General features: G+C 44.5%; 2 protein-coding genes across 6 annotated transcripts in view; both read right to left on the bottom strand.

Annotated features, from left to right (window-relative positions):
- Positions 1-443: 443 nt before the first annotated feature.
- canx (calnexin) lies at positions 444-11,237 on the bottom strand. Of its 2 annotated transcripts, none has more exons than XM_058649412.1 (15): positions 11,079-11,237; positions 7,474-7,686; positions 6,720-6,793; positions 6,437-6,495; positions 6,005-6,146; positions 5,787-5,868; positions 5,489-5,681; positions 4,932-5,121; positions 4,721-4,834; positions 4,478-4,634; positions 4,171-4,386; positions 3,853-3,972; positions 2,991-3,114; positions 2,826-2,908; positions 444-2,619 (listed from the first exon to the last, which is right to left on the bottom strand). In XM_058649412.1, the coding sequence occupies exons 2-15, from the start codon at positions 7,684-7,686 to the stop codon at positions 2,560-2,562; spliced, it is 1,827 nt and encodes a 608-aa protein (XP_058505395.1). In that variant the 5' UTR covers positions 11,079-11,237; the 3' UTR covers positions 444-2,559. The 2 variants fall into 2 exon arrangements, with proteins under 2 accessions (XP_058505395.1, XP_058505396.1); XM_058649413.1 differs by having other exon boundaries at positions 444-2,616.
- Positions 11,238-12,329: 1,092 nt separating this feature from the next.
- Positions 12,330-23,665, bottom strand: part of mgat4b (alpha-1,3-mannosyl-glycoprotein 4-beta-N-acetylglucosaminyltransferase B) — a 19,650-nt gene continuing 8,314 nt past the window's right edge. Inside the window, exons 2-15 of one of the 4 annotated variants that reach the window (XM_058650520.1) lie at positions 19,528-19,707; positions 19,157-19,300; positions 18,846-18,979; positions 18,609-18,655; positions 18,185-18,298; positions 17,586-17,661; positions 16,833-16,947; positions 15,028-15,158; positions 14,750-14,857; positions 13,868-14,061; positions 13,713-13,791; positions 13,529-13,616; positions 13,063-13,175; positions 12,330-12,714 (exon numbers count right to left, since the gene is read on the bottom strand). In XM_058650520.1, the coding sequence (XP_058506503.1) occupies positions 12,691-12,714; positions 13,063-13,175; positions 13,529-13,616; positions 13,713-13,791; positions 13,868-14,061; positions 14,750-14,857; positions 15,028-15,158; positions 16,833-16,947; positions 17,586-17,661; positions 18,185-18,298; positions 18,609-18,655; positions 18,846-18,979; positions 19,157-19,300; positions 19,528-19,707 (1,547 nt within the window). In that variant the 3' untranslated portion in view covers positions 12,330-12,690. The other 3 variants (XM_058650519.1, XM_058650518.1, XM_058650517.1) reach the window with 3 other exon arrangements.

The raw sequence follows: 23,665 nt of genomic DNA, 5'->3' as shown, positions 1-23,665 counted from the left end.
TGGCTGCAAAAAATAGTTGAGATTTGATTTTATTCTATTTCCATTAAACACTTAGTTTTAAGAAACTTGACAGAATCTTAACCAGAGCGACTCATAGTTTCAGTTATACCAGTTTAAAGTTGTATTTGTTCACCACTTTTTAAAATAACATTCACTATTTGCCGCTACGATTAGCGTAGCAATACTTGGACTGATGAAACACATCCACACTTTAGAAACTTTAAAATCATCAAGAACTTGAGTGGTTTTGTTCAAATTTTCTTTCTTTATTCCAAAGATGGATTACAGGTTAAAGTTCATCTCTGGCCACCTTGTACGTCATGGCTTTCCTTTAAACTTAATTTTCTCTAATCTGAGACGTTGTAGGTCAGATGCACTGATAATCTCATCGCTGGATCATCTGAAAATAAAAATATAGAAAAATAAAAGACAGCAGTTTCTCATTCTGTTTCCATTTTGGCCTTTTTATTCATCAAAACAAATGTTGACTGAACGTCCACATTCACACGCCAAGGCTCCATCATCATCATCATCATCATCAGTGTTCCTGTTCAAGGCGGAGCTTCAGAAACACGCCGAGCCGACAGATTAGTTTCACACAAAAAATAATAAAAAGTTAAAGTTACAGAGTCACGTAAAGTCTCACCAGCAGATACAGTGTTCAGTCTATACAGTCTGTTAGCTACAGGCAGCCTCAGGAGGAAACATCACACACTACGAGAGGAAGAGGAGGAGCAACAGGAGGAAGAGGAGGAGCAAGAGGAAGAGTGGCTCAAACGTAGAGGACGCGGCTGACGGGAATGTGACGCCACCGCCGCACGATTCATCCCAAAACCTCAAACACTGGATTTACAGCAAAAACATAAAAAATAATAATAATAATAAAAAAAACTTGACGAGTGTCACTCATGTTAAAGAGGAGGGAACTTAAAGGTTAAAGGTCACATGGACATAGGAGCAGGAATCTGTCATTCACCTCACGACCCCAAACACAGACAAAAAAAAAAACAACACAAAAACAAATGCGTTTAGTCAACGAGTCAAAGTCGACGCCAGAAGGAAGAAGAACACATCTACATCTGACGTTTGAAATGACATCACAACGTCAAGGCGGAGTCACAGATAGATCACGTGACCTCACGAGTTTGTTTTCCTTCATGCCAAAACTTCCATGATTTCAAAGTAGCACACGTTAGCATCTGTAGCCTCGTTTTCTGGAAAAGTGTCAAATGTGTCCCGATGGTGGCGCTGCAGTAAAGTTCAGGAGGTCGATCAAACGCGAGCTGGTTGGGTCGGAGGCGTGTTGTGCAGCGGCAGAAGAACAGGTTTAATAAGCGCCTGAGTTTTTCTCGTGTAGTGCCTGTTTCTTTGTCATTGGGGTCGATGAAGGACTGAGAGTCCGTTCTTCTGCTGCTGCTCAAACAAAAACAAACTTCAAAATCAAAGTTCAAGCCAAAATTTACATTTTTTCTTTTTTCATCTCAAATGATCGCATTTAGAGGAGCTCGTACGTCCTCTCGCTAACTCAACAAATCTACGACGTCCGTGTGCGACTTCACAACAACTGGCCTCTGACCTTTACTGCCCCCATCAGGACAAAGACACTCATTACAACACTGAGGTAACGTCTGAAACAAAAACATTAGCGGGAAAGTGTTTTTTTTTAGTTTTTGTTCTCATCATCAGAAACATTAGCATCTAGCTTCAGGATGCTAACAGGCTAACTAGCTTGTGTAAGCAGAAACCATGACGTTTTCTAACTCCGTATGTTGTTAACGGGCTAACTCAGCGCATCGCGTTGACATTACCGCATGCTAGCTGACGTTAGCACACAGTGTTGTTCACAAATGTACCATTTGAACACTAGGAGGCACCGTCGTGTTCAAAACCTTTCCTGTTGTAAGCATGACGCTAATTAGCATCCTGCTAAAGGCATACAGAGACAGTGGCTGTTGGAGGGTAGTGTTAGCATAATTAGCAGGCTGATACATAGTTACGACACAGTGTCGGCTAATTTAACCAAAACAGCTGGTGCAGACCTACTCTCATTAGGTTAATTAATGCTAATTAAAAGCTAACAGCTAACTTATTAGTAGCTGGTTAGGTTCAGTGAACTCACTTCCTTGTATCATTCATAACAGGTCAAAGGTCAGTTGGACAGTCAGGAAACCTGTTAGTGTGTGTGACAGACTGCTGGGTGGGCGGGGCTTTTGCAGGTGGCGGCGGGCGGTGGCTCAGCGGACGGGGGAGGAGTCGGTCTGGTGGGGTTTGGGTTTTGCTCGGGTGTCGTTAAGGAATGATGCAGGAAGGTTTAGTTAAACTCAGTTAATCTCACTAACTCAGTCCGGGTCAAACTGGAATCATCATCATCGTCGTCATCTTCATCATCGTCACAGCGTTCATCCATCAACTTCCTGACGGCTTCCCTGCTTCTGTGGATTCATTTCAGCTTCATCACCTCAGAGCAGAGGATGGGGGTGTGGGGTAAGGGTCAGGGGGCGGGGCTATTGGAGATGGAGTGGGCGGAGTTTGGAGGTCAGGGTTTCTCAGGTAGAGACGTCAGTCTTTTCTGGACTTCCTGTTCCTGGGAGATCTTCGCAGAACGTCGTCCTCCAGCTTCTACACAAACAAGCACAGTGTTATGTTCCCGCAGCAACCAACCAACAAACAAACAAACAAACAAACAACCAACAAACAAACAAACAAACAAACAACCAACCAACCAACACACAAACAACCAAACAACCAACCAACCAACAAACAAACAAACAACCAACCAACCAACAAACAAACAAACCAACACAGGTGCGCTCTCCTTTACTCACCTCGTCAGCGTCGTCCTGCTCTTCATCCTTCACGTCCTCCTCTTCCTCTTCTGCAGGACTTTCCTCTTTGTCCTTTTTTTCCTCTGCAGCAGGAGAAACTGTTTAAAATCCCGCTGTGTTCTTTAAGAGCCACTCACACCATCAGATTATAATCTGAACACTCACCTGGACTGCTCTTCTCCTCCTCCTCCTCGTCTTCCTCCTCCTCCTGCTGCTGCTCTTCCTCCTTCACATCGGGCTGAGCTTCGTCTGTTTTCTTATACTCTGCCGGCGTCGCCGCGCTCTTCTTCTGCAAAAACAGTCGGGTTTAAATAAACTGTCAGAATACGGCGATGACACTCTGTCACATGATCTCAACGACATGGTTGACCTTTGACCTCACGCTACACTACAGCACAACACACACACACAGAGCTACGCTAACAGCGGCAGAACAGTCACCGAGCCTGAGGAGGCGTCGCCGGTGGCGCTGGAGGCGGAGCATCCGGCTTCTTTAAACACTTCCTGTAAACTGGTGAGATTCAACTGACCCTGAGCTGACCCCGATGACCTCTGCAAACACACACACACACACACGCAGACGCCTTACACGCCTACCTTTGACCTTCTGACCTTTCAAAATGACCACGTTTGTCAAACGTCTCGTTTGTTTGAATGATTTTTGTTTTTAATGGAGAAAATAAATCAGGAAATATTCACATTTAAGAAGTTTGAAATAAAACACTCTATTATCCAAACAGTTGTTTCAATGAAGCCACATTTATTGTTTATTATTATTATTATTATTATTATTATTATAATATAGAATGTTTTTAATAAACTAAACTACAAACACATGAAACAGGTCAACAAAAAACTGTTTGGATGACAAATAAAGTTTTGTCAAGTTTCTGAGAACAAAAATCTACTACGCGGTTACCATGGAAACCGCTGCAACCTTCCTCAGCATTCATTCAAAGTGTGTGTGTGTGTGTGTGTGTGCGTGTGCGTGTGTGCGTGTGTGTGTGTGTGCGTGCGTGTGTGTTACCTTGCCAGTGCAGCAGAAGACGACGATGAGGACGAGCGGTAACGCGACGGTGAGGACGTAGACGACCCAGAGCCAGGGACGCTCCTCTGCAGCGGTCAGCATCTGAGTGGCCAGACCAGGCTACAACAACAACAACAACAACAACGATGTAAACAACAACGTAAACAACAACGACGTAAACTAAACAACAACCTAAGAAAAGATCTAATCTAATGATAAATATGATAATAAATGTACATGATAGACATTTTCTGTCTGTAGCTTTTAAATATTGATCAAAAACACTAAAAGTCCTGTTTCCTGTGGGCGTGGCCTCACCTCGGCCGCGCTCTCCGCCGCCCTCTTCAGGCCCCAGCTGTCGGCGGCCCAGCGCTCGGCCGTGTTGCGGTCGTTGCTGATGAAGAAGTTGTCGAAGAAGATGTCGGAGGTCATGGACCAGAGCTCCAGACCCACGGCGTTAAACGCCGTCATCCTGAACGGGTGCAGGTCTTCAAAGAAGGTGGGGTTAGGGATCTTCCTGGGTTTCCACACGCCCTGAGTGCGGCCAGGTCAGAGGTCAGAGGTCAGAGGACTTAAACATGCATGTGCTACTGTTGGAGTGTGGGAGGGGCTTAAATCAGCTGACCTGGTAGTTGGGGTTGTCGATCATCGGGGGCTTCCACTTGCCCTTGTGGTTGGGGTTGTCAATCATGGGACGTTTCCAGGCGCCACAGCCGGGGGCGGTCTCGCAGGCGGGGTTAGCGACCTGAGGAGCCTCCCACTCGCCGTCCATGTCCTCGTCCCTGACGGACAGGAGACACACAGACCGTCAGCAGAGCGAACGGCGTCCTGTGACCCGTGAGCGTGTGAGGGGGCGTGTCTTACGTACCAGTCCTCGGGTTTGATGGCTTCGGGGTCGCCGATGTACTCGGGCTCGTCGTCCAACCATCCGTCCGGTTTGACCGCGTCTTCATCGGGAATCTGGGCGGGGGCGTCCTCGTCCCTGAGGACAGACAAACAGGAAGTCAAGTTTCTACGACGCGTAGCAAGCGGCGAGAGCGGCGTCGCCGCGGCAACGGCGTCGGACGGCGGGCACTGACCAGTCCTCGGGCTTGGTGGCGTCGGGGTCCTGGATCTTGGGCCTCTCGTCCCAGTCCTCGGGTTTGTGGTCGTCCGGGTCCTCGATCTCGGCGGGCGGGTTCACGGGCGGGGTCACGTCCGTCAGCAGGCTGCCACTGTTCACCACCGTGTGGTCAATCAGAACCTCGAAGCTGTTGTCAGGGTTCACCACTGGAGGGAGACAGAGGACACCGTGAGACACAGAGACAGAGGACACCGTGAGACACAGAGGACCAGGGGAGACTTTCAAAGTAAGAGTCCGGCACATGAGAACTCACATTTTACAGACACATCTGTGTAATAAATATGAATATTAAAGGCACAACACTGAGTTTATTGTTTAAATAATGATCTTAAAACAAAGAAAAGTAAAGCAGACGTCACTTTTATTGATTTCAATCTGAAACTCTACATGACCTCAATTTTTAATAATTAAATGTGAATGTTTTCTGGTTTCTTTGTATATTATTTTATATTTATCTGCTCTATTTTTTGTACTTTTTTGAAGTGTGTGTGTGTGTGTGTGCGCACGTCTCACCCAGCGTGTACAGGTGTGTCTTCTTGTCGGTGTAGTACGTCCTCAGGTCTGCGTCGGGCTTCTTGGCGTGTTTCTCTTCATACTCTCCAGTTTTGGGGTTCTTGTGTCTGAAGATGAAGTGCAGCTTGTAATCCTCTCCACATTTGTCCGGTCCAAACATGATGGTGTACGGAGTCGTGTCCATGAACTGGTCCTGAACACACACACACACACACACACAGATCAGAAAACCCCAGAATTATGCCTTTAAATGATATGTTGTTACAGCAGGGGTGGTCACAGTGTGTGTCAGACTGACCAGGTCCAGGTCTGGAGTCTGAGTCAGCAGTTTGACGTAAGCTCCGCCGCAGTCGATCCCTGACTGGAAGTTCACTTCATACCTGAACAGAGAGAAACGTCCTCAGACAGAGAGCGCACACACAAAACAAACACAAACACACACACACACACACACACAGCGCACACACAAAACAAACACAAACACACACACACACACAGAGTGTGTGTCCTTCTTACTGCAGGATGAGGGGCATGGTGTCAAAGGTGAAAGGTCGCAGCAGCTGGGCAGAGATGGCGTGATGTTTGGCTCTGGACTTCAGGACCAGACCTTTGTCGCCGGGCAGTTTACTGTCCTTCATCTCCTCCACCTCCCATTTACCTGTTTAACACACACAGTGGACTCAGTCTCCCATAATGCATTGTGAAAAAACATCCACATTTTCCCCAAGGTCAAATTCAAGCACTTTCAAGGTTACTTGATTAATATGAACATAAACAGACTGAAACACTTCAGTCACAGTCTCACACACACACACACACTATCTTATTCCTCAATCTAATAAACTCATTTTTGTGAAATAATCCGTATCTCAACTATTTTTGAACCGTTTCAAACCAAATTAAATGAAAAAACAGTTCCCATCATGCACTTGTGTGTGCTGTACTCACCGTCGTACTTGGCGATGTCTTCATCAGTGTTGTCCTTCTTCGCGATGGACTGCACCCAGCTGGAACACACACACACACACACACACACACACACACACACACACACGTCAGATATCCACACACACACACACAGGAGTCTCACACTGATGACATCATCAGCGGGTCTCATGGGAACAGATGACAGGGTAAAATAACAATGTCTTAATGATCAATAACAGTTATTGATGACTTCCATGTGAGGATTATAGATTTAATCCCGTCATCAATAAACTAATGTGCTCACCCATCAAGTGTCCCCCGGTCGAAAGACTCTGCGAAAAAGTGTTCCCCCATGGGCTCTGGAGCTTTGTACGTCACCTGGACACAAACACATGTGATTGATCAGTTATTGATGATTGGGATCAACACAAGACGACCATCAATAACTCCCATTTATATTACTGTTTCCATGTGAACACAGCACATCATAATAATAATAATCTGTATATGTTTAGATTATTAGAGATTATCCATCAACATCAACAACTATTTACACATTTATTTAAATCTATTTTTTAAAAACTTAGTTACAAAAATAAAAACATTTATTCTGAACTTTCCTGACTCGTCTACAGTACCGTTATGGCCCACTAGGGGGCCGTGGTGCACACTGAGAATCGCTGGTCTGAAAGTGTTTCAGACTCATGATCACTGATAATTACTACATTAATAACACACTTGTTTATAATGAAATGATGTTTTTTTGCTCCAGAAAAACAAAGAAATCATTTCATCTGGATTATGTATTGAAGACGTTAGAGAACATGATCATCTCCAGGTTTGACAGGTCATGGATTAATGGAGAAATGAAGCGTTGGTTAGTTAGTTGGTTTAAATGCAGGTCAGTGGATCAGTGGGTCACTGCACTGCCCTGTTATCAAACCCACTTCCTGTTTCAGATGGTTCACTCAGATTACAGCTGCAGAATATGTAATCCAGGGCCACAGAGCAACACATAATCTAATCTGACACAAACAGAGGAGGAGTCAGCGCCTTACCTTTGGTGGAGGAGGAGTTTTAGGAGCAGGCGGAGCTTCATCTTCGTCTATTTCTGCTTCGAGCTCCTCGTCCCCAACTCCGGCCAGTTCATCCTCAATGTCCACGTCCACGTCGTCCTCAAACAGGTCCTCAGACCGAGAGACTTGGGTGAACGTGAGGCAGAGGAGGCCCACGGCCAGAAGAACCAACAACCCAAACCTCTGATTCATCATCTGCACACAGGAGGAGGAGAAGTTCACGTTAGACACCAAGACCCAGACCAAGACCCAGACCAGTCAAAACACAGGAGGAGAACTTCACGTTAAAGACCCAGACCCAGACCAAGACCAGTCAGCTAATGTTTACGACATTTAAAATATTTGATTCAGATTGACGTCAGTGACACAGAGTGACCACACGAGGCAGCAGAGGACCAGCAGCTCACTGGTTTTCTCTGCGAGGTTTGGCGCGAGACTCAGGCTGGTCCTCAGCAGCAGGGGGCGCTCCGCCACGCGTCGCAACACTTCATAAACTATCACTACTTTATGAAGTGAAACATTAAGATTAGAAGACTGTAAACACGGTTTCTATAAACAGCAACAACTGTGTGAACCTTTGTGTTTGTGTTGCATCCCATAAGTCATTAACACACACACACACACACACACCATAACCTGTGTCCCTGATGTATCTCCATCACCACGGCAACCGACCAGCACCCACAGGACACAAACACGTCTTAATGAGATTACACCCCGGGAGATTAATACAGCACCCCAACACACACACACACACACACAGGAGTCTGTGGAGACAGGCTACTTATAACACAGGTGTGTGTGTGTGTGTCAATAATTATCTGTATTTAACTCCTTTTACAACAAATCAATGGTTAAACAAACTGTTTATCATTCACTCCAGATTACTAATCCAGCTGCAGCCTCTGATGTGGTGATGTTCTCCAGAGCCACGCCTTCTTCATCCTTAATTAATCTGATACTTGCAACGCTCAGATTTAATGTGAGATTATTGTTTCATAAATGAATGAAGTTAAACTTGGAAAAACTGAACTCAGATTACATAATCCCACTGTGACTCAATCCAACTTTATTTGTAAAGACAGTGAGAAGCGCTGACGCTGCAACTTCCTCCTCTTCACTGTAATCATTTTAAACTGCTTGTGTCTGCCTCACAGGATAATCTGATTAGCCTGCAGCGGGATTAGCGTGCCTGGCTAACTAGCCGTTAGCGTAGCATCAGAGCCACATGGCGTTTGAAGGAGCAGAGCAGACATTAAAGTCGTACTCAAATGTTGACTGTGGGTTAGTTTAAGGTGTCACTAATAAAAGCAGAGGAATAATCCACACGTCAAACACTGGATTTAAATGTATTTACGTGACATTTGGCTGCAACGACTCACCGACTCTTCATCAAATACTACATTAATGGTCACTGATGATGGGATTCATTGCTTTTGATTTTTCAGCTTCTTGACATGAATGTTTTCCAGTTTCTTTTAAACTCAAACATTTTCTATGAACTAATTATTGATGAAAATAAACAGATAATTAAAGGAACTGTGGGGAAAAACAAATATCTGTCAATTATGAAGCGTCAGTTACTCATCACTGAGCAGACCGGACCAGCAGGTTACTATTTACACACTGAGTAAACGCTGTTTAGTCAGCCGTTAACCACCAGTTTAACTGACTGTAATTAACAGCGATAACACAAAGAGAAGTCACACTTTCATGTCCATGAATAAACATCAACATAGTTAAAGTCAGTCTAACCCTAACACCAGATCTTTAACCCCCCCACCCCAAACCCCTTTGAAGTTGTGAGGACCACACATGTCCTCACACACACACACACACAGTGTGACAGTATCACAGCACTCATCTCAGATCTGGTTCTTCTCTCAACGACCTCAGGTCAGACAGCTGATCATATAGTTACTCACACACACACACACACACACACACACACACACACACACACACACACACACACACACACACACACACACACACACACACACACACACACACACACACACACACACACACACAACACCCCCCCCCTCCACCCCCACACACACACACACACAGACCAGCAGGTTGAACCGGTCTCAGGACGACGTTCAGAATCAAGGCGTCGACAAAAAAAACAAATACATTTAAATATTTATCTGAAACAATGACCAGTGAAGAAGAGGAGGAGGAGGAGGAAGTGTTGAAACACCTGCAGTTCCCTCTGCAGCCACTTGTCAGTGAGTGGATGAACCAACATCTGACCACTGAGGCTCCTCCTCCTTCATCACCATTAATAACTTCATATTCAAGAGAAATAACCTGCTTGTTTACTGTGTTTAAAAAGGCAGTGATTGGATGATTGTGGTCTGTCGCAGTAAAACATTCACAGCCTCTCGGACCTTGAATGACGGGATTTTCTGTGTCACACGAGTTCAAACTAAACCACACACTCTGTGTGTGTGTGTGTGTGTGTGCGCGTACGATTTATGACGTTTCACATTTGTTCATCTCTGACTTCACTTTGTAAAACATTAACATGTAAAAACCACAGAATGAAACAGTTATTTTTAATTATCAGGTCCCAGTTTGGTGGTTTGTGCTTCACACACACACACACACACACGTTCATTATGACTTCATGAATATCTTTAAAGTGTTTCCCGCGAGGATGAATACGCCGACGATATCGTGATTCATTGACTTACGAGTGGTGAATTTCCACTTACAGATAATGGTGAATGAGTGACAGTGACGAGAAGATGCTAATTCACCAACATACAGTCTCAGTGATTTAATTGAAAGAGTCTGTCGCTCTGCTAACGTCAGTGATATTTCAGTCACGTGTGGACATTTGTGACTGTGTGACATCAATATCATCTTATTACTAAACATTTGTACGTAAAGGAGGCTCCGCCCCCTCATTTCTAAGGATTTAACAATACTAGAAGCTAATTTGCATCGTGAATCAGTTATTTTGGATCAGAATAATCATGAACGAGTGACGAGAAAACGCTGCCTACGTCACCAACATACAGTCTTAGTGATTTATGATCATGTGCCACACGGGGAGCCGTGTCAGTCCACAGAATCCAGGAATTATTAATTTATATAACAATCTTCATCCTTCATATCGTCTTATAACATTTTTTTCTTATTGTACAGACACAAGGCTCCGCCCACAATACAGAATTGAACCGAAAGTATCGCAAATTGCGATCATTTCGATCAGAATAATCGTGATATCGTCAGCTGCCGGTGTGTCGCCGGTGAGTCACAAACACGGTTTAAACTCCGCGACAATAAAACACGTAAACATGAAACAGTCTCATATTAGACCAGAGAATAAATTCGTTGGGTAATTTTGAGGTTAACGCCGCTACGAGCTAACGCAGCAGCATGCTAACGCGTTCACCTGCGCTTCATTAGCTTCAGTTAGCCGCTCCGAGCAACACGGAGCTGCTCTTTTAACGGATAAAACGCACGTTAGCTACGCAACTGGCGTACGGTGAGCAAGGAACAAAGCAGCAGTTCTCAGTGTGCTCAGTTAGCCGCTGAAAAGTGACGCTTAATGGGCCGCAGCTCTCACTCACCTCCGGCTCCGCGCTGACCGACAGAAAGCCTGGAAACTAACCGAGGAAGATCACATGGGACGTGGGGAGGAAGTAGGCCACCGCTGCCCGCCGCTGATTGGTCAACGTTTGACGTTTCCTGTCAACTGTCAGGCGCTGATTGGCGGAGCGGCAATCTCAGTCAAAGCGCGCAGAGCCCCGCCCCCTGGAGCTGAACCTCGTGGACAGCGCTGATTGGACGAGGCGTGAGCGGCGAGTGTGCGCTGATTGGCTGTAGTAAAGCTGATGACGACGATGATTGACAGTGATTTGATTCTCCGGCCGCCGGAACAAGAATTACACACTGTTTTTCAGCCTTTCAAAATTAAAGAGCACGGTTAATCTGAACAAAATTCACCGTTTAATCTGTGACGAAGAGCAGATTAATGTTTATTAAACATATCTGATTTATTTTAAGGCTGTTTTTGTGACACAGCCATGCATTAGCTTTACTGATGATATGACTTTATGACTTTAATGACTTTAATCTCATGATTTTTTTTAAATAATTTTCAGATTAAAGGCAATATAGGCGCTTATCTAATTATGTTGGACATCAATAATACTGACACTATTTTTGTAAAAACAGAAAAAACTACCTTATTTCTGTATATTTTATGTGTATTGATTGTATGTCTTAATTGTGACCTATATATCATTACGTACCAAAACAAACCCTTTTATTTTGAAATTCTGTGAATTATCGTTGTTACGATATCGTGATCATTTTAACCTGATTTAAATAAGGTTTATGTAAAGATACAAAATATCAGCTCAGAGTCAAAGACAAGACGATCTGAACAAAACCAGACTCAAGTTCTACCAGAATGACTGAATGACTGAGTGAATGAATGAATGCATGAGGACAGTGAATGTGTGGAAAGTTCTGGTGAATTCAACCCCTCCCTTCTTTTACTCACTCTGTTGTGTGTGCTGCTGCCCTCTGGTGGACATTCATGGTACTGCATGTATTATTAATACTTCACTGTGTACTGTGAGGTACTTCAGTAGTAAACAGATCAGACGTCAGTGATTCAGCCTGAGTTTAAATAAAACTTTATTAAAAAGACAAACGTGTTAAATCAGAGGCTCCGAGGATTCTGGGTAATCTGCTCCTGCTCATCGTCTTTAAGGCAAATCATTTACACACACACACACACACACATGCTCTCTCACTCACACACACACACACACACACACACACACACACACGCTCTCTCACTCACTCACACACACACACACACACGCACACACACACACACACCTTTCATTTGGAAGCAGCAGTTTCTTCATCATCATCATCATCATCATCATCATCAGAGGACTCTTCGGCGCCCCCTGTGATCACCAGTGTTTTCAACATGTACTTTTACTGTATGTACACATAAATACACATGTTCAGAGTAATTACATCATCTTCATCATCTTCATCAGAACTCTGTGACTCAGTCTCTGGTGTGTTCAGCGCTGCAGGGACCAGGTGCAGACACACGGGGGCGCTGTGGCACCACGGCGAGCTCGGGTCAGCGCGGTCAGCTGACCACTCGCAGGTTTCTGAGGTAACGCTGAGGGTGGGGGGGGAGGGGGCGGAGCTTCACTCTGCTTTCTTTATGAAGATCTGAGAGGAAACAGAGATGTTTAAAGGGACAGTTCAGGTGCGACTGTGCTGTGAGCGCCCCCTGCTGCTGAGAACCAGCCTGACACAAGTGTTCTTCCTCGTGTCAGTGACTAGGACGGAACATTTAATACAAAATAAAATAATTATAAATCATAATAATAATTATAAGAATAAAGACATTCTCATGAGACGACACTAACATTCTTTCTGTGACCCAGAAATGTGTCAGAAAAGCTTCTCATGGACCCTGGAGGAGAGGTCAGAGGTCAGGGGTCAGAGGTTCACATCCTGACACTTGTGTGTGTGTGTGTGTGTGTGTGTGTGTGTGTGAGTCATCTGCATGCTGACCTCACTGAGGATCACCCAGACCGGCGAGTCCGTGATCACAGAGAGACGCATGGCCTCCAGCGGCCCGAACATGGCGTCCACTTCACCCTCTGCAATCCCGTTCTGGAACTTTCCTGATTCACGGGAAGATCAGTGACATCATCACGCGATCAGTGACATCATCACGCGATCATGTAACCGAAATATAACAAAGAGCTGTGTCCTGTTTGTCTACATGGGTCACATGACACAGAAGTATATGTTTATATTTAAAGGAAAAGTTCAAAGAAAAACTGTAAAGCACTCACACACACACACACACACACTCACTCACTCACTCACTCACACACACACACACACACACACACTCACTCACTCACTCTCTCACGTCCGTCCAAACGTCTGTCTCACAGTGAGATGAAGACGTGATCATGTGACTTAGAGATGGTAGATGTTACATGAGACAACACAGATTTAAGTGTCTCGCCTATTCTGATGAAACCGTCCTCTGTCCTCTGGTACTTTGGTGTCTTCTCTCTCCCGTCTGTCAAGGCCTCTTTGTTTGCTTGAATATTCTGGAGAACACACACACACACACACACACACACACGCAGATGTCATGTGATCATAGCCACAGGAAGTGTGTGAGTGAACTGGAGCTGAAGACTCACGTCAAACGGCAGAACTTCCACTGACGTGTTGTAGAGTTTGTCTCCCGGATGCTCGATGTTTCCACTCCGGAAGAAAAACCTGCGCGATAAAGCAAACCCGTTATCACCGCGACGAGCGACGCCCCCCCGGCTCTCCCGTCGCCGTGGTTACCGACCTCTCGATGCGAACGGGCGTGAAGAACCGTATCCGTATGAAGTCGCCCGCCACCGGCGTGAAGGCCCAGAAGAAGTCCTCGCCCAGGTACGCTTTCTCCAGAGTGAAGTGCTGGTACGTCTTCAGACTGGTCGTCACCTCGGCCAGAGGGTTAGCGTGACCTTTGTGCAGCGTCTGCTTCCCAAAGTCCTTATCCTGAAATACACCACATGTCAGGGAACGTCGCACACTAGGGAGGTTTTCACGATATGATATCATCACACTGTCATACTCACTTTAATGAGATATATATTTTGTAGTGTGGAATGTTAGAATAGTCTTGATTAAATGACTTAAATTACTGAAACAATAGAAAAACTGACCCATTGATCATTAACCAGTGGTTACATCCAGTTGAACCTTCAACATAAGAATATTGGATGTTTTGCTCATGTGTTCATTTCATGCAGTCTATGGTTCATTTCATCAGGAGGAAAGTACCAAGTGCTAATGGGGGTGTTTTCAGAGCATCTGTGTGGCGCTGGTTTATGACATGATGTTGTTTTAGCAGCTCGCCTCAGGGTGAGCTAGGGTGGTGCTAACGGCTAGCTTCGTAGCCTCTGATTAACCTCTGGAATAGCAGTAGCACGCACACACACACACACACACACACACACTGTTGTTGTGATCATGTGATCTACATGCATCCAACATGCAGAGCCCACGTGATCACAACGGGCGTGGCTGGATAGAAGAGCTGGAGCGGAATGGACTGTTGTATCGGAGATTTTAGAGGCAGTCCAATTTAATCCCATACTCGTTTTTATGGCTGATATCAACATCGGATCAGGACATCCCTACCACACACACACACACACACACACACACACACACACACACACACCTTGAGCTTCTGTATTTTCCCGGCCAGAGACGAGTGTGTTCCCACGTGTTGGAAAAGAGACGGTTTGAAGCGAATCCTCAGGTTTGCTTTCTGTCGATCGCAGTGTTTCTGACGGAGACAAACAAACAAACAAACAAACAAACAAATAAACAAACAAGCAAATAAATAAACAAACAAACAAACAAACAAACAGCAGGAGATGTGAGTTTCACTTTAAAGCTGCGGTCAGTGATTTTCACATCACTGTCTCTTTAAATCCAAGGGGCGGAGCCACTCACCGCGTTCTTCTCCGGGTTACAAACTTTGACCCACATGATGTGATCGAGCAGCCAGTCGATGGGTTTGTCTTTGTAGAACATGAGCATGAACTCCACGATGAGGGACAAGTCCAACGACTTAAACATCTTACCTGTGAGGAGGAGGAGCAGGAGGAGGAGATCTGCGTCACATGATCACGTCACATGATCGCGTCACATGATCGCCTCTTTATCTACGTCACGCGATCGTGTCTTTATCTACGTCACATGATCGCCTCTTTATCTATGTCACACGATCGTGTCTTTATCTACGTCACATGATCGTGTCTTTATCTATGTCACATGACCGCGTCTTTATCTACGTCACATGATCGTGACTTTATCTACGTCACATGATCGTCTTTATCTACGTCACATGATCGTCTTTATCTACGTCACACGATCGTGTCTTTATCTACGTCACATGATCGTGTCTTTAGCTACGTCACATGATCGCGTCTTTATCTACGTCACATGACCGCGTCTTTATCTACGTCACATGATCGCGTCTTTATCTACGTCACATGATCGTGTCTTTAGCTACGTCACATGATCGTGTCTTTAGCTACGTCACATGATCGCGTCTTTATCTACGTCACATGATCACGTCTTTATCTACGTCACATGATCGTGTCTTTAGCTACGTCACATGATCGTGTCTTTAGCTACGTCACATGATCGCGTCTTTATCTACGTCACATGATCGTGTCTTTAGCTACGTCACATGATCGTGTCTTTAGCTACGTCACATGATCGCGTCTTTATCTACGTCACATGATCACGTCTTTATCTACGTCACATGATCGTCTTTATCTACGTCACATGACCGCGTCTTTATCTACGTCACATGACCGCGTCTTTATCTACGTCACACGATCGCGTCTTTATCTACGTCACACGATCGCGTCTTTATCTACGTCACATGACCGTGTCTTTATCTACGTCACATGATCGCATCACATGATCGCGTCACATGATCGCCTCTTTATCTACGTCACAGGATCGCGTCTTTATCTACGTCACATGATCGTCTTTATCTACGTCACATGACCGCGTCTTTATCTACGTCACATGATCGCGTCTTTATCTACGTCACATGACCGTGTCTTTATCTACGTCACACGATCGCGTCTTTATCTACGTCACATGATCGCGTCTTTGTCTACGTCACATGACCGTGTCTTTATCTACGTCACACGATCGCGTCTTTATCTACGTCACATGATCACGTCACATGATCGCGTCACATGATCGCCTCTTTATCTACGTCACAGGATCGCGTCTTTATCTACGTCACATGATCGTCTTTATCTACGTCACATGACCGCGTCTTTATCTACGTCACATGATCGCGTCTTTATCTACGTCACATGACCGTGTCTTTATCTACGTCACATGACCGCGTCTTTATCTACGTCACATGATGGCGTCTTTATCTACGTCACATGATGGCGTCTTTATCTACGTCACATGACCGTCTTTATCTACGTCATATGATCGCGTCTTTATCTACGTCACATGACCGCGTCTTTATCTACGTCACATGATCGCGTCTTTATCTACGTCACATGATCGTCTTTATCTACGTCACATGATCGCGTCTTTATCTACGTCACATGATAGTGTAAATTTAGCCTTTAAAATCCTTTGTTCAGATTGACATCAGTAAGACAAAGTGACCACACGAGGCAGCAGAGGACCAGCAGCTAAAATCACAGATTTTCTCTATGAGTCTTGAGGTGGTGACGCAGCGAAGGATCATGGGAGTTTTTTGGCGTGGGACTCACCGATGAAGCCGAGCTGAGAGAACTCCAGGATCATCCACTCCTCTGACGGCTGCTGCAGCGCAAAGTTCTTCATCGTGGTGAAGTAGTTAGGACGAGCGACGATGTCATCCTCCAACTGTGTGTGTGTGTGAGTGTGAGAGAGAGAGAGTTTTAAGTTTTACACTAAAAACCTTTGACGTTATACAAAATAAAAGTCCTGTCCGTGATCAGACCTGCTCACTCTGAGAAAACTTCAAAATAAAAGCTTGAATAATAATGATAATAATAATAATAAAGACGTCTGTTTCATCCACAGACATTGACGTCTCCATCATTCCGACCCACAATGCAACACTTCCATCTGTGACATGGCCTCTGTGGAGACACAGCTGCGTCCCACATGTGTCTTCTGTCCGTCCTCGTCCATGTGGCGAGCAACGAGGACGCAGATTTACGAGTCTCATAAAAATATCCTCACATGTTTATTTCATCAATAAATCCAGAATAAAGTTCACATCGTTGTTTTTTTAAATCTGCAGATGTTTAAAAAACAGATGTGATCATTTTTTTACCATTAAAACATAAAAGCACTGATGTTTCATTGTTATTCATGTGTGAGGTCAGGCGGGGTTAAAGGTCAAATCTATGAGATTAAAGTGGAAATCATAATTCTGACATTTTGTGCATGTCAAAATAAAAGCACAACAGTCGACACTTCCTGCACACGTTTCACAATAAAACCCTAGGCTTTTAATTTGAAGGGTTGGTTCAGACCTGGACGTAGTAAGTTCCTTTGGCCTGAGCGTACATCATCAGGAAACAGTAATCCAGGTTCTGCTTCGTCCTCCACCTGAGGAAGAGGAGGACGAGGAGGAAGAAACAGTTTTTTTAACGAAAAATATGATTTTATTTTGAAACATTGAGGGGGGTTTTCTGTTTTCACTTCAATTGTGTGTGTGTGTGTGTGTTAGAGTGAAAACTGCTCCCCCACGTTGACCTTTGACCCTTCAAAGAGTCACTGCAGTGTGAGGAGGTTTATGTGTCATGTGACGCACATACACACACACACCATGGTGTGACTCCGCCCCCTTGTCTGACCTCATCGCTGTGATTCATGTTTAACTTGAAACAGACTTTTTTCTGTTAATTATTAGTTTGACTTTTTGACCCCCCAGTCCTGCTGTGAACTTTGACCTCAGTTAGTGGTTGGTCAGCTGACCTTATAATAATAATAATATAATAATGAATATGATCAGAGACTCATTATTTTACTTGCTACGTTTCCAGCTGAACACACACACACACACACACACACGCGCACACACGCACACACACGCACACACGCACACACACACACACACACACACACTGACCTGACTCTCTCCTTTGGATCTCCAAACGACTCTCGTAGTTGTGAGAAGTCTGGATAAAAGTGAACGGACGGAGAGACGACCTCTAACAGACCTGACTGAATCTCTGCTGGAAAACTGAGGGAGGGGGGAGAGAGGGGGAGGGAGAGGGGGAGGGTGTTAAAAACACTCTCACACAAGAAAACAAAGAGAAAACAAACAGATTATGTGGAAAAAGGATGAAAGAAAAGCAAAGACAGAAGAGAAGGAGCTAATGAACGAGGTAAGGAGACAAAAAAGTGTGTGTGTGTGTGTGTTATTGTTAGTCCATGATAAATTACACACACTTTTTTGTCACACATAGACACACATAGAGGAGGTGAGAAAAAAAAAAGCCTCTCATGTCTGTTGCCATGGAAACAACATCCCATCATGCAGGTGGACTTACAGGCGCTTTAGGTTGTCTGCTACACTGGTGGCGTACTGAGGGTCAGCCTGCACGCACACACACACACACACACACACACACACACACACACACAGAGTTACAGTTCTAATTTTACATGTCAGCCAAAAAAAAAACGTGTTCAAAAACCAGCAGCTTCACACACACACGCACACACACACACAGACACACACACACACACACACACACACACAGACACACACACAGACACACACTGACCTCAGCGATGAGGACGACGATGACACAGTCGTCTTTCTCAGCCGTGCTGAGCTCTGACATCAGAGAGCTGAGTGTGTCTGTCAGGTACGAGTGCACCTCCCTCTTCACACTGGGCACGCCCATCACCATGGAGACTGCACACGCACGCACGCACACGCACACACACACACACACACAAAGGGAATGGAGAAGAGATGTTTACTTTTTTAATAATTTAACTTCTTATCTCTTTAAAAGCACAGAGCAGTAGAACAGTGCTGGGTCAGGGGTCAGGGGTCAGAGGTCAGAGGTCAGAGCAGACGATGTCTCACCCCCGGTGCGTCCCTGTCCCAGGTGGACAGACGGCTGAAGACTGTCGTCTCTGTTCAGCAGGTGAGGAAGATGATGGAAGATGGACGGAAGCTGAAGGACGTTTTTACTGCTGCTGACATTCCACAACCTCAGTCTGGTCTCCTCTGAGACTGACAGACCAGCAGAGACCAGCAGAGACCAGCAGAGACCAGCAGAGACCAGGACAGACCAGCAGAGATGAGGAGAAACCAGAAGAGACCACATTAGACTATATAAAAACAGATTAGATTAGGCCAGACCATAGGTTAGACCAGATTAGACTGGATTAGATCATATCCAGACCACACTCCCTGATCCTGCTTCAGTCACGTGACAGGGGGCGTGTCCTCACCTGAGAGGCTGCTCCAGGTGCGGTTGATGTCTCTCAGCGCTTGTTTCTCAGCGATGGCTCGTTTGATCTCCTCCAGAACCAGGTTCAGCTCCTTGGAGCGCCGCAGGTTCTCCTGCTCCGCCGAGTGCAGACGCTCCCTCAACGCCAGGAACTCCCGCTGGTAGATGTCCACCACATCTCCTGAGGAGAAGGGAGGAGGAGGAGGAGGAGGAGTCATGAGTCATCAGAGGATCAGAGACACATCGAGGTCTCAGGACCTGGACTCTGAAGTGGACCAGGACTAGTTTATCCAAAGACATATTGTCATTCTTTATTTCACTGATTTGTGTTTTTGTGATGAAACAGAAAATAAAATCATCTGAGCACAGGTCAGTGCTGTGCGACACTGTAATCTGCGTTAATCCCACAGACACTCACTCATGTGAGCAGTCAGAAATAATCCATCAGATTAGACCGTGAACCAGAACTATAAAAAGGACCAGAAACCTGAATCTGAATCAGAACCAAGAACCAGGATCTGGACCAGAACCAGGACCAGAACAGTGACAGAGTTGAATGTTTCCTGATGCTCACTGCAGTAATCAGTGCGGCCTGCAGGGGGCTCCAGCAGAACCAACACATCATCATCATCATCATCATCTTCACTAACATTGTTTTCTTTTGAGTTAACGCAGAACAAAGCAAAGAAATTAGATTTAAAGGCTTTTAAATCTGTGTGTGTCTCTGTTTACTCACTCTAATCTAATCTAATCTAATCTAATCTGGTTACTTAGTCAAGCATCGGAACATTTATGGTAACAATCGATAGAAGCTCAGCCAGAATAATAAGAGACTGACGATATGACAACATGTTCACTGTGAGACTGAAGTCTGTCGCACACACACACACACACGTGCACGCGCACACACACACACACGCACACACAAGCACACTGCTGCCTCCATGACTAAGTTCCAATGTCTTATTTTGTCTCTTCAGTGTTTGACACAGAGTGACCACACGAGGCAGCAGAGGAGCAGCAGCAGCAGCAGCTAAAGTCACTGGTTCTCTCGCTGAGGTTTGGTGTGAGAGAGAAAACACCTGAACAACAGCGTGTGTGAAACAGGACGTCAGGGGCAACAACGGGACACAGAGGACGACAGGACAGGAAACAGTGTCACCTGCTGAGTCAGAGAGCAGGAAGTCAAAACTGCTGAGTCAGCAAACAACAGCACAACCTCAGTCCCTGATCATTATCAACGACACAATCCAGCTGAGCACTGACCATGAGCACAGCTGTGACACAAAGACACACACACACACACACACACAGCAGACAGACAGACAGGCAGAAGACACAGACATGACGGAGGAGACGCTGAAACTATCAGAGCATTAGTGTGGAACAGGAAATCGTCTTCTCTGTCCACACAAAGAGCAGCACTAATCCTGCTGCTGCATGTGGATTAATAATCCATCAACACCACAAGATTAAATATCAACTTTCCCTCAAAGAGCAGCTGATGATGTCACACTGACTCTCAGACAGGACACTGTTGGGTTGTGTTATAGTGTGGACGCAAAGAAACTGAGGCTCTTATTTTGAAAACTGCTGAGTTGTGTTTTAGTGTGGACGCACAGAAACTGAGGCTCTTATTTTGAAAACTGCTGAGTTGTGTTTTAGTGTGGACGCACAGAAACTGAGGCTCTTATTTTGAAAAAATAGATGAGTTGTGTTTTAGTGTGGACGCACAGAAACTGAGACTTTTATTTTGAAAACTGCAGGGTTATGTTTTAGTGTGGATGCACAGAAACTGAAGTTTTTATTTTGAAAACTGCAGGGTTATGTTTTAGTGTGGATGACCAGAAACTGAGGCTTTTATTTTGAAAACCCCTGTGTTGTGTTTTAGTGTGGACGCACAGAAACTGAAGCTTTTATTTTGAAAACTGCAGGGTTGTGTTTTAGTGTGGATGCACAGAAACTGAGGCTTTTAATACTGAAAACTGCAGGGTTGTGTTTTAGTGTGGACGCAGAGAAACTGAAGTTTTTATTTTGAAAAATGCAGGGTTGTTTTTTAGTGTGGACGCACAGAAACTGAGGCTTTTATTTTGAAAACTGCAGGGTTATGTTTTAGTGTGGATGACCAGAAACTGAGGCTTTTATTTTGAAAACCCCTGTGTTGTGTTTTAGTGTGGACGCACAGAAACTGAAGCTTTTATTTTGAAAACTGCAGGGTTGTGTTTTAGTGTGGATGCAAATAAACTGAGGCTCTTATTTTGAAAACCACTGTGTTGTGTTTTAGTGTGGCTCTCAGGCTGTAAACAGAGTGTAGTTTTCTGTACTTTATTATGAAAGCTTCTCAGACTCCGATATAAGTCGCTTAGCGCAGCTTTAACCTTCTCCTCAAACGTCTTCTTGTTAACGTTCACACCTCGTCTGTGATTTCTCACAACACTCCCACAATCCTCCTCTGCTGTTCACAACTAAATCAAGTTCTTTTAAAAACAGCTCATGTCTGCAGGAGAGACAGAGACGACGCGAGGGACAGATGCTGAGACAAAACAACACAAACACGGACACTTCCTGTCCATCACACACACACACACACACAGCAGTTGTTGATCCTCCATCACAGTTCAAATGTCTGATTTTGTCACTTCTGTGTTTAAAATCCTTTGTTCAGATTGAACTCAGTGACACAAAGTGACCACACGAGGCAGCAGAGGAGCAGCAGCTAAAATCACTGGTTTTCTCTGTGGGCTTTGATGTGGGAGAGTGAGTGGTTTACAGACGTCAGTTTCCCGTCTGTGTAACAGTGAGATAAAGACGTGATCATGTGACGTAGAGATCGTAGAAACTGGGTATTTTCTCGAGGCTAAAGTGGGGACGGATCTCGACGTCAAGGTCGTTGTTCACGGCGTCCAAAAACCTGACCTTTCCTGCACAGCCTGCTCAGATTAAACAGTATAATCTAACACCATGACTTCATCTTCTGTGAGTGTGTGTGTGTGTGTGTGTGTGTGTGTGTGTGTGTGTGTGTCAGTGTGTGTGAGTGTGAGTGTGTGTGAGTGTGAGTGTGTGTGTGTGTGTGTGAGAGTGTGTCATCGAAGCTCTTGTTTCTGTCAATATGTGAAGTGGATTTGTGTTTATATGAGCCTTTAATCAATACATCACAGAGACAGAGACTGTGTGTGTGTGTGTGTTCTGTAATAAACACTGACCTCATCAGGACCAGTGGTCCACATGGAGACCAGAACCTGGTCCTAATATAAGTGTGTTTTTAACCTTTAACTGAAAATGAATCCTCATTCACAATCATGAACCTGTTTTAGCTCAATGACAACCTCAGAATACAGTGCAATAAACACAATTCCATATTTTAACCGTCATTTTACAGCTTTAACCTCAGGAATTGTTATTAATACACACAAAAATCATTTATAATAATAATAAATATCATTTATTTACTGTATACTAGCAAACAAGCCTTTCGTGGCCTACATCGCACCAAAACAGCGTTACTGCTAGCTTAAAATACACTGGAATAAAACAATGTAAACGATAACATTGACATCACATTACTATGAAGCATTAAACACAACATTAAGACGAAATGATGACAAACCTTGTGCCTTTATCAGCCAGGTAACCAAACGAACTCATTAGTAGACATTTTCTTAACGTTTTTGAACTTTTAATAGAGCCGTTTATCCGCGGATTCGTCTTTTTTTTTCTTCTTCCGGTTGCACTCTATCAAAATAAAAGCACCAACCTAAAAACAGGAAATAACGGTAAAAAAGAAATGCAGTTATTTAGTTTATTTATTTATTTATATACTATAGAAATGCTGTGGCATATTAAAGGTCATTTACAGTCAGTAGGAGGAGAAAAAGACCACAATAATAATATTTTATGATGATATTTGAAAATAAAAGTGTTAGCATGAATATTGATGATGCAAAATGAGTCAAAAACATAGAAGAATAACTTCATATGAAGTGAAGGGCCACATGAAATTGATCGGCGGGCCTCATGTGGCCCACAGGCCACGAGTTTGGGACCTCTGCCTTAGTTTGTAATATTTTACATTTAAAAAAACCTATAAACTATGAATGGATTTTTGTGTCCCCACAACATGAGGAATACCAGAAACACAC

Source organism: Solea solea, chromosome 14 (genome assembly GCF_958295425.1).
Source record: "Solea solea chromosome 14, fSolSol10.1, whole genome shotgun sequence".
NCBI lineage: Eukaryota > Metazoa > Chordata > Actinopteri > Pleuronectiformes > Soleidae > Solea > Solea solea.
This window is presented reverse-complemented; position numbering and strand designations above follow the sequence as displayed.